The sequence below is a fragment of the Danio rerio genome, chromosome 16, assembly GCF_052040795.2.
Source record: "Danio rerio strain M-AB ecotype USA chromosome 16, GRCz13ab, whole genome shotgun sequence".
Classification (NCBI taxonomy): domain Eukaryota; kingdom Metazoa; phylum Chordata; class Actinopteri; order Cypriniformes; family Danionidae; genus Danio; species Danio rerio.
The window spans coordinates 27,966,208-27,981,916 of record NC_141036.1 but is presented as its reverse complement, the minus strand read 5'-3'; the positions used below and the strand labels follow the sequence as shown (position 1 = coordinate 27,981,916).

The 15,709-nt window shown below is 35.6% G+C and overlaps 1 protein-coding gene and 1 long non-coding RNA gene across 2 annotated transcripts; one reads left to right on the top strand and one right to left on the bottom strand.

The window, feature by feature from the left end:
• Nucleotides 1-2,057: 2,057 nt before the first annotated feature.
• LOC147833349 (uncharacterized) lies at nt 2,058-10,421 on the bottom strand. The gene is made up of 3 exons (XR_015511435.1): nt 10,197-10,421; nt 5,727-5,892; nt 2,058-4,037 (listed from the first exon to the last, which is right to left on the bottom strand). It is a non-coding gene; the product is annotated as an uncharacterized LOC147833349 (long non-coding RNA).
• Nucleotides 10,422-10,781: 360 nt separating this feature from the next.
• On the top strand, nt 10,782-12,220 carry lratd2b (LRAT domain containing 2b). The gene has a single exon (NM_001017837.1). The coding sequence runs from the start codon at nt 11,118-11,120 to the stop codon at nt 11,928-11,930; it is 813 nt and encodes a 270-aa protein (NP_001017837.1). The 5' UTR covers nt 10,782-11,117; the 3' UTR covers nt 11,931-12,220.
• Nucleotides 12,221-15,709: the final 3,489 nt, after the last annotated feature.

Here is a 15,709-nt window from a genome sequence, read left to right as displayed (position 1 = left end):
CTATCTATCTATCTATCTATCTATCTATCTATCTATCTATCTATCTATCTATCTATCTATCTATCTATCTATCTATCTATCTATCTATCTATCATCCATCCATCCATCCATCCATCCATCCATCCATCCATCTGCACAGTTTTCATTAAAGAATAATGGCAATGGCATTCTCGCATGTTGGATCTTAAATTCTTTACAGCTGTCTTTTATGAAAATAAGTAATCCCTTGTCTCTTGGCATGTATCCTGAAGTGTAAAGTGTCAGGAGAGCTACTAGTGCTCTAAAACTAAAGCCTGCAGATACTTCTCATTTCCTGCGAGGTACACAGCAGTGCTGACTCTTTTCAGCAGTATCCTCGTTTTACTGTAAATCCGCTGTGTATATTTGTTAATTATCTCATGCTAAGCACTCTAAGCCTCAGGGAGAGCATCAACACTGATCTACACTGCTCATCATAGCAGGATTAAATGAAGGGTAAATAACAGTCAAACAACAGACTGTCATGACCCAATATAATAATTATATAAATGCATTTATTTATTTATTTATTTATTTATTTATTTATTTATTTATCATTATATCATGATTATGGTGATCAATGTAAATTGCAGATGAAAAAAAGAATGACAATTTAATAAAGTAAAAATGTTTCCACATATTAATATATCTACTTTATTACTATAAAATAATTACTTATAATTTTTTTAAATTATTTTTTTTAATAAATTAATTAAATTATATAATTTTTAATTAATTCAATTTTCATTTTTTATTAATTTTTTACAATTGATTAAACTTACTAAAAAGATAAGTTTCCAACAAAGCAGACCCAAAACACAAAATATAACTTTAAATCTATATACTTTGCCATTATATTCAAATCAATAGGTGTTTAACAGCAAAATACAACGAAATTTAGCAAGATCACTTATTCTTTTACATATTTTAGTGAGTATGTATGTTTTTGCATAAATGTAACCCTGAAATGGTTGTTTGTTACAAAATTATTGGAATATTGAATGCTGAAATACATGTTGTCATTGTTGTTGTTTTTTTAAGTAAGACTATACCCTTAAACTATAGTTTAAGAGTAAATGACTGCAGAGGCAGATGTTGAAAAATAAGCAGTTCATTCTTCTGTTCTGATGCTCCTGCCAAGATTGCTCCGCTTGTCACTTTGTTTCTGATTTAGGCTATTTGGGACTAAAATAACTGTCTAGAAACAGTGGGAGCCAGCTGATAGTCTGGCAACAGCAATCCTCAAAACCTTTCTTGTCTTGCTAAGAGTGTTGCTCTAGCTGGGTCTACATCTGGTCAACATTCACTCTTTGGCACCCCCTAGCAACTCCCTGTGTATATGCACATCTGAAAAGGTTGTAAAGAGTGATTTAAAATATTCACAATAATTTTTTTATTAATACTTTATGCAGAAACCCACCTATATAAATGCATATAAATATTTTATTAATTATATTAAAATGAATATAATGAATAAAATCTAAAATACTGTTTAACATCTGTTAGTGCTGAGAATTGATTATTTATTCAAATTTATTTTGTAAGGCTCTGTGGTGTGATAGAAAAAAAAAACCTTAATAATGAAACAACAATCTGCATCAAAAAATCTAAGCTCGACAAAGGAAGTTATATTTAGTTATACAAAATTAACAAATTCTGGCATGTCATTGGTTTTAAAACACTCTTTACCATCATGTTGTCTTATGTATTTTGGAATCTAGAATGGATTCTTGATTCAGGTCACAGAATGACCTCCGATTCTTATTTTGGACAATAAGGTGTCTCCTGGCATGCAAATACCTACAAGCAATTAGGTTTAGTTCACAGGTAACACTTATTTGAACATGCCAAGAAAACAAAATGAATGTAAAATCATGTCAAATATCTACACTGTAAAAAATATGACCAAATAGTCCTGACAGCATATGTTTTAGGTCATTATAACCTATTAAACCAAGTTAATCATGCTCTAACTTAAGTTTATAAGTTATGCAAGCTGATTTAAGTCAGTTCAATGTTTAAGTCAATAATCAATGTTCAATGGACTCATAAGGTTAATTTTATTCAGCTTAAAATGTTTAAGCAACCAGGATTTTTTACAGTGTATTTTACACACACATGCACACACAACATCTGTATATATTAAAAAACAGATATAGATATTAGATAGATGTTAAATGCATAGGCCTAATGTATATGTTTATTAAACTTGTCTTGCATGTAAAAGCCTGCATTGTGCTTGTATACATGTTGTTTCTGCATGATTTATAAAGACAAGCCTTTGTACATTACAGTAATTGGCACTAGCCATCAATCACGAGAAAAGCAAAATGTACGTGTACTAGAATGAAGGCCAGATTTGAAATATATTATGCCACAATGCCTGATGCTTTCTGAAGAGCACTTTCATCTTGTGTTTCCTATAATGGACTCCTTTGTGATCATTTGGACAACAAACCATCGTAGTACAAGAGGCTCTCTCTATAGCAAAGACAATTGAGGATTATATTTGCATGTTGCTGTGGTATGGAGCATTCAACATTCATGTGCGTGTTTACAATATCGTCATATAAGATAGAATAGTACAAAATACAATTTACCTATTAGGACTTACAAGCTGACCTGTAAAAGATCAGTTTGACATTGATATATTACGCAGTTTGCTTCACTCATGCACAAATTTAAGGGAACATAGCAAATAGTGAGATAGCAAATTGGGTCATGGTGTGTCAGATCTGAATGACCTACTTCTTCCGGGGCTTTTTAAATTTATTTTTTATATATGCCCTGAAGAGAATGTGCTACTTTTAAAAAGTGGTGGCAAAAGTTTTGGTCACCATCACCACACAATACGCATACAGTTTAAAGTGTCTAGACAGAAGAGAAAGAGAATGTTTAAGGAAACCCTGGTGAAATCACACAAAAACAACTGGAACGTTCTCCATTAAATTGTCCACACAAAAGTGTCTTTATAATAAGCAAATATCTCCTAAATATCATCAGTTATCAGTGGTATATTTTTTGTGTTGAAAAATAATTTAAACAGATGTTGCTAAAATGAATGAATTGAATTTTACATTGTAATTTAAAAATATCTCTGTTTTGGAATGATGGGAAAAACATTTGAATATCCCTCATATTATATCCATATATTCCCCATTTGGCTTTGTACCCAGATTTCCCCACTTAAATTAGGAGAATTGGATTGCAGGAGTGGAGTTTTAAAGGTTTGTTGGACTTTTCAGGAATGCTTACCTCTGAAATTGTGAAATCATTTGAACAAATTAGAACAGAGTTTGATATTCCCTCTGAAGACTTTTAAAAAATATAACATTTTATAGAGTCTCTATTAAAGCAAAACCAGTTTTGTTTTAAATTATCGGAACTAGAAGAAACCATGCTCTCAGTCAGTTTTTTCAAGAGCTCATTTTTAAATTAAATGCCTTATTAGTTTACTCCTATTACTCAGTTTATAATTCCTTGAAACCATTATGGCAACAGGACCTATTTAATCCAATTCAGCTTCATTTGTATAGCGCTTTTACAATGTAGATTGTGTCAAAGCAGCTTCACATAAATGGTCATAGTAACTGGATCAGGGTAGTTCAGTTTTTAGTGTTTAAGTTCAGTTTAGTTTAGCTCAGTTCAGTGTGGTTTGAATCATTACTGAGAGTCCAAACACTGAAGAGCAAATTCATCGATGAGTAGCTTTTCTGATCCTGAACCATGCAAGCCAGTGGCGACAGCGGAGAGGGAAAAAAAATTCACCAATAGGAGAGTGAAGAAAAAAAACCTTGAGAGAACCAGACTCAGTTCGGCACGACCATTTTAATTTCTCTGCTGGCCAAAAGTCTTGTGCAGAGCTGCAGTTTCAGCAGTGGAGGCTGGAAGCTGGCCTCAGCGAAGACTCGTCTGTCCCTGGAGCGTCACTGGAATCAGGATACGGCCTGGTCCCGGATATGGACACCTTGGGATCATCTCGTTGCTGGTCTTGGATCCAATCAGTGACTCCGCATAATCTGAGGACCTCGAGATGGGTATTCCCAGGTGGAAATGGAGAATAAAGAGAATAATTAGCATAGCTGCTGTTCATAGTGTATATAAACAAGATGCAGAAACTTGTGTGGAAACCCGCTAAGTGATGCATTGAGTGTATGCCTTACTAAACAGATAGGTCTTTAATCTAGTTTTGAACTGAGAGTGTGTGTCAGAGCCTCGGACATTATCAGGAAGGCTATTCCAGACCTATAAATTCTGTTTAATTGGTCCAAGATCTGTAATGGCATTTTTCCAAAATATACCTCAATTTCCGTAAATGAACAAAATTGTAAAATTTTCGACAGAATATATTTTATGCTTGTTCATCTGCATAATATGTTTCTAGCTTGTTCCGACCTCTGTTTAGGTGCAAAACTTGTAAGGACACATTATTGTCATGTATTTTAGTCTACCATTTTGGAGAGGGGTTCATTCTGCAATCCAGGAGATAATTGGTAAACAATTTATTTTCTCCCCCTCACTTTTTGTTCAATGACATTCCTGAAGACCTTTTTGACTCAGACCTCAAACCTCTGTTTACGACTCTTACATTTCCGGCTAAGAAATGTATATTACTAAAATGGTCTACTTCTCAAATTCCAACTATTTTCATATGGATTTCTCAGTTGTCAGTCTTTCTTCCTTTGTAAAAATTAACCTATAATCTCAATCACTAACAGGACATATTCAGGAGACTTTGGGAACCTCTCCAATCCTTTCTACATAAACTATGAAATTTTACATTAAACATAAAACTTGTCAAACACATTTAATATTTAACATTAAATAGAAAAAGTAAATTTTAATTAAAAAAGTTATTGACAGAGCAGGATTTTAGTGTTGTTTTGGCATCACTGGAGAACTATTGAAGTTTTTTCATTCTTTTAATTAGGTATTATAGTTTTAATTTGAATTATATTTAGTTTACTTATTTTATTCATTTAATTTTTTTTACACATTTAATTTCAGTCAACTAAAACTGACCCGATACTATTTAATACCCACTGCCTGGTGTATAACTTTGTTTGACTTTATTAATCCCAAAGAGAAATTCACATGTCACTGCAGAACTCTCCATACTATAAGATAGATAAAATAAATGACTTTTAATATACAATCTGACCACTGTTGGTAAAAAATATTTCCTGCATCTTTCTCTGTAACACCGGGGCTGAATTAATCTTGCACTTAAAGAGCTTGCACATGCTTGGACCATATCAGAAAGGAGATGATTATCATGGTTCATCATACTGACAAATTTGTCCATCATACGATCATGTGCAATCTCTTCTACAGTGGGTAGTACACACCCCACAACACAACCTGCCCTTTTTATCTGTGATACAGTATGTGAGCATCATTTTAGTTGAAATGTCATGCTCCTCTAGAGGTCAGTGCAGCTCTAATGATCATTACTGTATGAACTGGAATAGAAAATATATTCTGATAGTCATCATGACACATAGGAATTACCTTTAAACAAAATAATTCTTTCACAGTGATCAGTAGCACATTATTGATCAGTAACCCTAAAAATGGTCTCATGTTCTTACTTTTTTTCAGCTAACATCCAGTCTACTGAGAGTCAAGACAGCTATTTATTAATTTACAGGAAAAAAATCAAAGATCTTGTAAGACAACAGAACTTCCATACAATAACGTTGGCATACCTTTGTGTACCTATTTGGGTCACCTGACAGTCTTCTCTGCCTTTATTAGTACTATTTCTCTTTCTGCAGCCAGTTTGGGCTTCATCGGTGTGACACAAACATGCACACGCCGCGCACCTTCAGCAATAACACACACCTTTGATGGAGAGCAGTTGCCTTTGGAAACCTAGAGAGAAAGAAAGAAGGGTCTTAAGGGGCTTTACTATTAGCTGCTTAAAATTCTTCTGATGTAACCAGTGCAAAGCCACTTGAAACAATAAACACACCTATTCCCGCTAGTGTGCCACTTTCACCCTGTTTTGTTTACTCTTGCTGATGTTGTGTTCCAGATGTCTTTTTTTAACAGTTGAGGAAACTAAATAATGAGTTCTTTCAGTGAGCGAGTCGATGCGAAGGCGGTGCTGTTTATCTTTATATCCACAGTGGCGGCAGACAGATTCATACAGTGTCACACATACTGACACGAGGCACCATGGCATTCAGAATGGTCAGAGAACAGGCTTCTGGGGTGAGAGGAACTTGAAAAAAAAGATCTCTGTAGAGTTTGAACACTCAGAGGAATTCCTGCGGTCACATTAGACCAATACTGAAATGTCAGGTAGTTGAAATTCCTCTGTTTACTCACCAGGATAGAGATGTGGGGTGTGTGGGGCTTTATAACTGTGAAAATGTCACCCTGAAGACTGATCGCTGAATCATGAGGAGGATTCTTTCATATTTGTCATTAATGTGGTGGACCATTATTCTGGTGCAACTTCATCTAGTGCATTATAAGCACTTAAAGCTAATCAGATTAAAGCTTATTAACAATATTATTTGATAGGCCAGTTTTGACCCGTGTTACAAAATTGTTTAATTGATTAATTAAACAATTTCTCATTTAGGCTAAATTTACACTTTGTTTTCATGTAAATGGTAACCATTTTTGCGTTTTGGACCTTACCTTGACAACAAAGACGTGGAAGTGGTGAAAAATGGACAAGCTCAAAACATTTGAGGCTTTTCCCTTTTCACCTGTATCTAGCATTGTCCCCCATGTGATCTGCTTAAAGAACTTATGATTGTGTCAGGTGCATTAAAGTAAAATGTACTCTTTTTTACTCGTTTTTACCCAACACCGTTTTAAACTAGAAAAAGAAAATATTTAGGCCTACATGGCAACAATGTTTGAGAGGCCTACAGTTCATGTGAAATCAAAATTTACAATGTTTGTTTTGCTAGTGCACATTGTTATTCTTTCAGCGAACAATTATTCTGTGCAAGTTTTTTATCAAAAAAAGGTTTGTTATAGTAATCTTCAAAGTTTGAAAGCTTCAGCCCCAAAAATATGACTATTTGGCCCCGTTTACACTAATACGTTTTAGTTTTAAAATGCCGTTTTCAGAGGTCTTCATTTTCCCCCATCCACACTGACAACAAGCAGCAGCATTTTAAAACCAAAAAGGCCTCTCCAGCATTTTCAAAATGCTGGAAAACTCTGGGGTAGTGTGGACGGAAAGCGCAACCGTAGCAAAACTAAAACATATTACGGGGCCTTAATCACACCCCTCTTATCATTAGTTTGCTTCAATGGAATAATGCACAAAAGAAAGCCCCACCCCTAGTCAATATACTGTTTCAGTTGACCCTTTACACTAGAATGTTATGACGTGTTTAACGGTCATCATTATCTTAAATTTTTAAAGTTTTTAATTTTTTTGAAAGTTTTTAATATTTTGTTTTGTAAACTATGAATATTTATATGGGAGCGGCGTGGTGGCCCAGTGGGTAGCGATGTCACCTCACACCAAGAAGGTCGCTGGTTTGAGCCTCGGATGCGTTGGTTGGCATTTGTGTGTGGAGTTTACATGTTCTCCCTGTGTTTGCGTGGGTTTCCTCTGGGTGGTCCAGTTTTCGCTACGAGTCCAAAAACATGCAGTATTGACCTTATTCTCCGCAGACGAGCGGGCGCTGCAATTTGAATCTTTTTGGCACGAGACTTCCGGTCTCATTCACTTACATTCATTTTTAGACATTAAAAACTGCTCGTTTCGCTGTTTGATGTTGCAAACTGATATTTCCTTGTTATATTATTTTACTTGGTCTGTATAGTCATGCAAAAATTTGTTTGTAGAGCAAGTAGTTAGACCGTTTTTTGCCGTTTATTATTCCTTGTCATTTCTCCCATAGGCGACTGAAACGGAAGTTCTAAGACAATCGCGAAAACAGGCGCACTTCCGCATTTTAGAATAAGGTCAATAGGTAAATTGGGTAAGCTAAAATTATCTGTAGTGTGTATATGTGTGAATGAGAGTGTTTCCAGTAATGGGTTGCAGCTGGAAGGGCATCTGCTGCTTAAAACATATTCTGGATAAGTTGGTAGTTCATTCCGCTGTGGCGACCCCTGATTAATAAAGAGACTAAGCTGAAAAGAGAATGAATGAACATTTATATGCGTTATGACTGTATTTTATCGTCTTTGCATCAAATTAGAAAAACAAATTACCCCTTGTGCGAGGTGTTTCTAATGCAGCGTCAATGGGGCTTGGTGTAAATCTGACGTTATTCTCTCCTCTGACTGCCATCATCATTTTTTTTTTCTTTTTCTGAAAGTCTTGATAACACCATCATGGAATTTTTCTTTTATTATTTCAGCAAATATGATTGCAAAACATTATTTATTGTATTCTCCCATTCACTGCGATCTAAGTTTACCAAACTATGACGCCTTCCATGTCATAGAAACCCAGAATTGTGAAAAGGGTCTATTGGAAGTCCAGTATATGGATGGGTATTATTGTGTTTGATCTATAGGCATGAGAGAGCTCTTGACAGCAAAGATAACAATGTCAGACTACAGGACTAAATAAGCACAGGCATGTACTATATCTGTAATAAGTGACATTAACATCTGGCATTGGCCTGGCGTTCGTTACAAAGATTCTTTTAAGAATTTTAATACATCACAATATTGTAAACCTACCATTAGGACCAGCGCATTCTGAGGACTGTGTTAAAAATCTGGTTACAAATAATTATCCCTTTAACTACCCCACCAAGAAAAAAATGTTTAGATTGCATTTCTAATGTCGCTAGTTAACACACTCAATGCATTTTTTTTTTTCTAAAAATTAAAAAATTTCTAAAATATCAACCTCTACCAAATGGTTGATATGTCAGTTTATACCAGAATTATTACATATACTATAAAAAATCTGAACAATTTATTTTAAAAGATAAATAAAATAAAACATTTTTGAAAAATAAAACATCATTGTTTTTATTTGCTATAAAATATTTCAGATTCTCATTTAACATGTTTTCTTGTTTTTCATTCAACAGGATTATGATTGTTTTTTGTTTTTTTGATAACGAACAATGCTGTGTAAGCCATTATCTAAAACGGTCATTCTTTAATTGACTTTAACAGTCATTATTTAAAACAGTCAAAACATGGTCAACAATTTGTTAGAGTAGGCAGTCAAAGGGTTACAATGTTCATAAGTCTATTTGACTCGCAAGTCCACAGCTAATGGCAGCTCAATAGACCCAAACTCTTAAAAACATCAGGTTATTAAAACCTGATGGATGGACAATTTCAATAATTATGTGTTTTGGTACAATGCAGTGAATTATAAATATCTTGTTTTGGTGTGCTTTCACACAGCAAAACCAATACTGTTTTACAAGATTTAATACCTATAGTGTTCCTACCTACCTAGAAATCCAACATAATACAAGTCTAAAATATTAGAGAACCAAATGTGTCTGGTCTAAAGATACTGTCAGGAGGCTGTGGATTTTTTTACTGAGGTGCTGGGAGATGGACACTCAGTTTATAGCTGGTTTAACTGGTGATATGCCTTACGGCGACAGGCAGACGTCCTCGTGCTGAGGTGAGCAAATACATGGCAGACTTGTGGGCCAGCTGTTCTGTTAGGTAATTAAGAGCTGAAACACGCTTCTGGGCATGAGACGCCCCTGCAGTGGGCTGATGGACTGACAGCCAGGGGCTTGCTGTTTGCCAATCCACAACGCAGGACTATAAACACAGCAGTGGCTTTCAGACCCTCCTGCCCCGGACTGGAAATCACAAGCTGAAGTACCTCCAGGGAGAGCCTCTGAAGAGGCTGTCACTAAATTCAATGTGAAGAACACAGTAATGGACTTTATTTGGGGTAGACACCATGCTCAATTTTATACAAGTGATAAAAGGCTTGTGAAATTCAGAAGTACAGTTCATTCAGTTGGGGGTACTGTCTTAATTTGTTATAGCATATCTTTTTTATTCTTGTCAGAGGGATTTTTTTTTTTTTTTTTTTTACAAAAAGTCTTTTCCATTGAATGATGTGTCCCTCACAGCTATTTTTAATTCATGAAGATTCACTATAACATCTACATTGAATAATATAGAGAAGTAGAGCATAGCACTAGCAATGCCAAGGTTGTGGGGTTGATTCCCAGGTAAAGCAAAAACTGTAAAATGTGTACCTTCAGTGGAGTATATCGCTTTGAGTAATTTCATTTGTCCACATGCTTCTTCACATTTTCCTCTCTTCTTATCACCAAGTCCTTTTCAGAAATGTTTTTCTTTAACCTTTTGTGAGCCATCCCAATATTTATTGTTCAAATGTATAACCAAGTAATAAATAACTAGGCTAATCTGCACTCATTTTAAATATAATGTCTTGCCTGAAAATGTCAACATATGAGTTTAAAGTTCAAATATCACGTGATACGCCAAGTCAATAAAACTGTTTGATAGGTCTCCTCAGCTATAGTATTTGACCTCTTTACACAAATAAATACTGTATAAGTTTAAGTCCTATGTTTATAATTTTATCAAAAAAGTAGTCACAATTCATGCTCTATAATTTAAACGTTAGCCTCTCAGAGTTTAATTTTTCAGTTTAATGACCATGTATCATCTGGCAGTCATAAATGTGCGCTGTCTCTTTAACTGCCCGTGCCTTGTGTAAACATCCCCGTGCCCGCTACTATTTCACACAGAGCTCTGCTACTGCCTCAGCCAGAACTTCAAAGAGTGTCGGACGCCGTCCATCACGCACAAACAGAGGAAATAACTCTTCAAACCCCCTCATTTCTCAACAAGAGACGCTCGCCGTCGGACTTCAGCTGTAGTGTCGGATGGGCTTCCCCCGTCCCCGGCTCGCACCAGGAAGTGAGCAGGTGAGACGCACCTGTTCAAAACGCAGACCGAAACTCAACATAATCTAAACTCCGGCAAACAATTTCGACAAATGTACGATATGCTACATAAATACTCCTCGCGGACATTCAGAAAACATGGACTTTGACCTGAACTGGGCTCCAAAGCCGGATTACGTGTTGCGTTTTTGAAATCTCCTCGACCTGTACAGGTGGGACGCGGAACGAGTGTCGGACGCTGTTATGGGGAATCAAGTGGAGAAGCTCACACACTTGAATTACAATGAATTACCGACAGCTGACCCTAATGGATTTGACCCAGAGGACGACGCTCCGCGGATCGGCGTCTCTTATATTTTCTCCGCCGATGACGACGAGCAGGAGGAGAACATGGACGAGACGGAGAATGAAGATGTCAAACATTACGACTGCCGGAACGAGCTGGAGTGCGCCGTGTATTATCGCGACGAGGTCATATACGAGCGGAATAGTCGGTTTGGTGAAGTGGGCACGCTGTCGCGCGAGAACTTGGCGAACAAGTGCAAAGCCGGCGACCTGGTGGAGTTCGTGGCCATCGGTCAGTTCCCGCACTGGGCGGTGTGTGTCGGCGAGCTACAGGTGGTTCATTTGCACAGAAACGAGATCAAATGCGACTTTCTTTTGGACGCGAGTCAAGGTAAAAGGGGCAGAATCGTGAACGAGCTGTATAAGTTTCGCGCGCTGAGCTCGGACGCGGTGGTCCAGAATGCCATGGAGCAGGTGGGCTTGAAGGAGCGGGACGTTTGCTGGAAGAACTCGGAGTGCTTCGCCGCTTGGTGCAGGTTTGGAAAACGCGAGTTTAAAGTCGGAGGCGAAATACGCATCGGTAAACAGCCGTACAAGATGAAACTGCAGCTCTCCGAGAAGAAAAGTCACGTTTTGGACTTTCAAAGTTTAGAGGATCTGATCGTGGAAAAGAGGAAAAACGACCAAATGGGAAGGGAAGCTGTCATTCAGGAGCTGGAGAATCATTTAAACTGCGCTGAAGAGCCTGGGGATGATTACAACTGTAACTGATGAATCAAAGAGGGAGGTTTCTCTGGTCTTGATGGAGGATATGGGTGTTATTTAAATCACCTCCAGCACAGCGGCTGTGGTGCAGTTTCATCAGAGTTTTCTGACAGGAGCACTTTTATAAATTGAACAAGTTTGAACAAGCTTGTTTTCAGTGACAAGGACACGATCATTCCCTCACTTTGTTGTATTCACATACAAGGGAACCGTTTATAAAAGCCTATCTCACTTTATTTGAGAACTATGTATTCCCTTGGCACATTATTTCAATAAACCTGAGTATTTTTTCTTAAGACTTTTTTTTTGTTATTCAGCTTTCATTGCCTCAGTGTGTACATGGGTCCATTAATAATTTAAGGGTTTCATGCATCAACACAATAAGTGTAATGCAAGACTTTTGTGTATTTTAATGTGTCCAGATTTATTTTAATCTTATTAAAAAACAATTAACCTAAAGAAATTTACAACTTTTAAGACAACAATAGTTTATATCAGCCACAAAAAAGTCCTGTTAGTTATATTCAGTAAATGTTCTTTTTTTTTCCCAACTTCATCCCTTTATCAATCTGGAGACCCCACAGTGGAATGAACCACCAACTTATCCAGCATATACCGGGAAACACCCATACACTCTTGCATTTACACACATACACTATGGACAATTTAGTCTACCCAATTCATACCGCATGTCTTGTGGGGGAAACCAATGCGAACACAATGGGAAGATGCAAACTCCACACAGAAATGCTAACTGATGTAGCTTGTTGTGAGGCGATTGTGCTACCCACTGTGCCACCATGACGCCCTACAATAATCATTTGATGGCATATTATGGATCACAGTGCAGCCCTAAGTTATTAATAAATCATCATTTTACATCTCTGCCACCATTCTTCAAACCACCAGGTTTCATACATTTGTCAGTAATAAAAATTAATATGATCTCTTATTTTTTATAGCTCAGAACTGTTATGTTGTCTCATTTTTTTGTACAAATGTATGTTACGCCGAATGATGATGATGATGATAAATGAAATGCTCAGTGATACACACAGAATATATTTTCATTTCAAATGTATTTCAGCTTTCGCTTCAGATTAAGTCCTCTATTTGGTTTGATACATGAATGTTTAATATTTATTTATTTTTTGTGGTGATTGAGCTTTTTCTGTCCGGAGATGACTCCAGATTCTGTCATATTTATTTCATGAGCATCCGAGCATTTAATGATGAAAAATATCCCAAAGGAGAAAGCCAACGTTCACTTGTGAATATGATTAAAATAGCTTAAGCAATAACCAAGAGTATAACATGTTCGGCTAGATGAATTTCTTCAAGAGCTCATCACATATTTTGTTTTCCCTGGTGACGTTTATGATTATATGGACGTTCCAATAATCATGTGCTATACAAAAAATGGCAGTGATTCCAATGGTAAAAAAAGTAAAACCCTTGTTTAATGTTCAAATGTATAAATTGTTATGTTTGGGATGAAAACATTAACTGAATTAAACTGCTGTAAAAATGCATCAGATAAATATTCTTTTCCATTTTTTTAAATAAATCTGTTAATCAACCTCAGTCCTGATCAAAACTACTAAATTGTTAGAAAATTACAGGATTTTAACTTTTTAATTGCCAAATTCATAAACGATGACCATGATTTGGTGGGGAAAAAAACACACAGAATGATGTATTCTCAATATAAAAATTAATTGTGGACTGCATTTACCTTTTATCACAGTCTTGGACATGTGAACGATTAGGAACAACATTGGCTTGATGCACTGTTAGATTTTTCTTTCTCCCTAATTTACTGTTGGTGGCTGTTTTTGCTTTCCATTATAACCACATTAGATGGTGCATAAATACACAGGCTTTGTTTTTATTTAATTCTGAGAGCTGAGATGGATATTTTGACTTTCTCTGACTCATCAAGGTAAATAGGCAAAGGTCACACACACACTCACATACACACACTTTAATTAGCCATTATACTCCATGTAAAATGAAGAAACTAAGCCTTTATGCACAGGCCTATCTAAAGGGTTAATAGTACCAACTGATGTTCAACAGTAAAAATGATTTGACCTCTTCCCAACAGTGAAAAACACCAACAATCAAAAATGCATGATTATATGCTGTCATGGTTTTGTATTAAAAAAATGTGGTTATAATGGAAGTGAATGGGGCAAAAACAACCACCAACAGTAAAACGGGGAGAAAAGTTTTAAGTTAATTAAAAACAATGCATCAAGGGCAATGTTGTTACTAATCTTTCACATGTCCAAGACTTTATTTATGAGTTTGGCAGTTAGAAAGTTAAAATCCTGTAATTTTCTAACAATTTATTAATTTTGAGGTTGATTAACAGATTTATACAAAACAAAAAGGATATATATCATATGCATTTTTACAGCAATTTGATTAAGTGGACATAACAAAAGGATAGTAAATTTACCCAGATAGTTGTTGAGTTTTAAAACAAAAATTAAAAGTATTTCTTAAAATAGGTACTAAAATAAGACTTGTCAGCAAAAATCAATCTGCTAACTGAAAAACAGAAATAGTTATGGCCAAATTAAGAATCAAAATCACCCCAGAGTGCATGAAAACATCCCCAACAGTACATGAGGGTTAATAATATGATGAATAACCCTTAAACTGACATTAGGGCTCTTTTTAGTTGTTTTGTCTTTGATTATGTACATTAGAGTTTTTTGTTACATCTAATTTTGATAAATAATATTAAGTGCATTACTTTAGTGTCATGGATGTTAACAAAATGGTCTTTAGTATTTGTGTGAATGACACAGAGCACCTTCTCTATATTAGTGTTTCTCTAACAATCAAAACTTTCTGTTGTCCACTTGCTTATTTTTGTGTTTCTGTCTGTAACAATTGTTTAATGTGTCGATATTTGTACTTAAAACATTTGACTTTATTGGAAATTCATGAAATACAGTAGTTTACCATAATTGAAAATATTATTTTAGGGTTTTAACCGTATTGCTAATGGTAAAATTCTGGTAAACAAACTGCTGTTTATGCACTATACATATTACACATTTTTTTAATTTTATTTTTATTATTATTTTTTTTACAGTGTGTCATAATAAATAGTTAGTATGTTTGTAGAATAGTCACTTTACAGGGAGACAAGTTTTCGGTAAGCTCTAATCATCCTTAAACTTTTTCTCTGACTTTAATGTTGATAATAATGTGTGAATTTGCTCATTGTGTTGTTTTTGCTGCTCTCCTTTAGGGATTTAATATAAATCTGTTCAATAAGAAGAAAAGGGGCCATAACAAGAGAGAAATATGTGCTCTCTGAGTGTCTGATGTGCTTTTGTTTCATGATAGCAGACTTGAGATCCCCCCGGTTGCTAGTATCTGTGAGATAATGTTGCCCAGAGAAGGTTTTTGTTTAGCCAAAGTAGAGAGGATTTGTACAGATCTGCCGGAGAAGTTGACTGCGTTCTCAAGATAAGATGTACAGATGCTCAGGAAAGATAACCGCTGCTTTTTTGAAGTCTCGCAAACTAAGGCTTAATGAGATTTAAGTCTCAGTTTAAACTCATCTCTCATCTAATTAAACACACTGGCAGATTACGCTCAGATTTAAGCATAAAATCAAGTATTTTAAGTCGGTGTTAATCAAATAACATTGGCTTTTTACATAAAATAATTAAGCTGTTGTTTTATCAGTGTCACAAATATGCCATTAAATGAGCAAGATTCTCACACAAATGAAACTTTTAACTTTGACTTCGTTCCTTTTT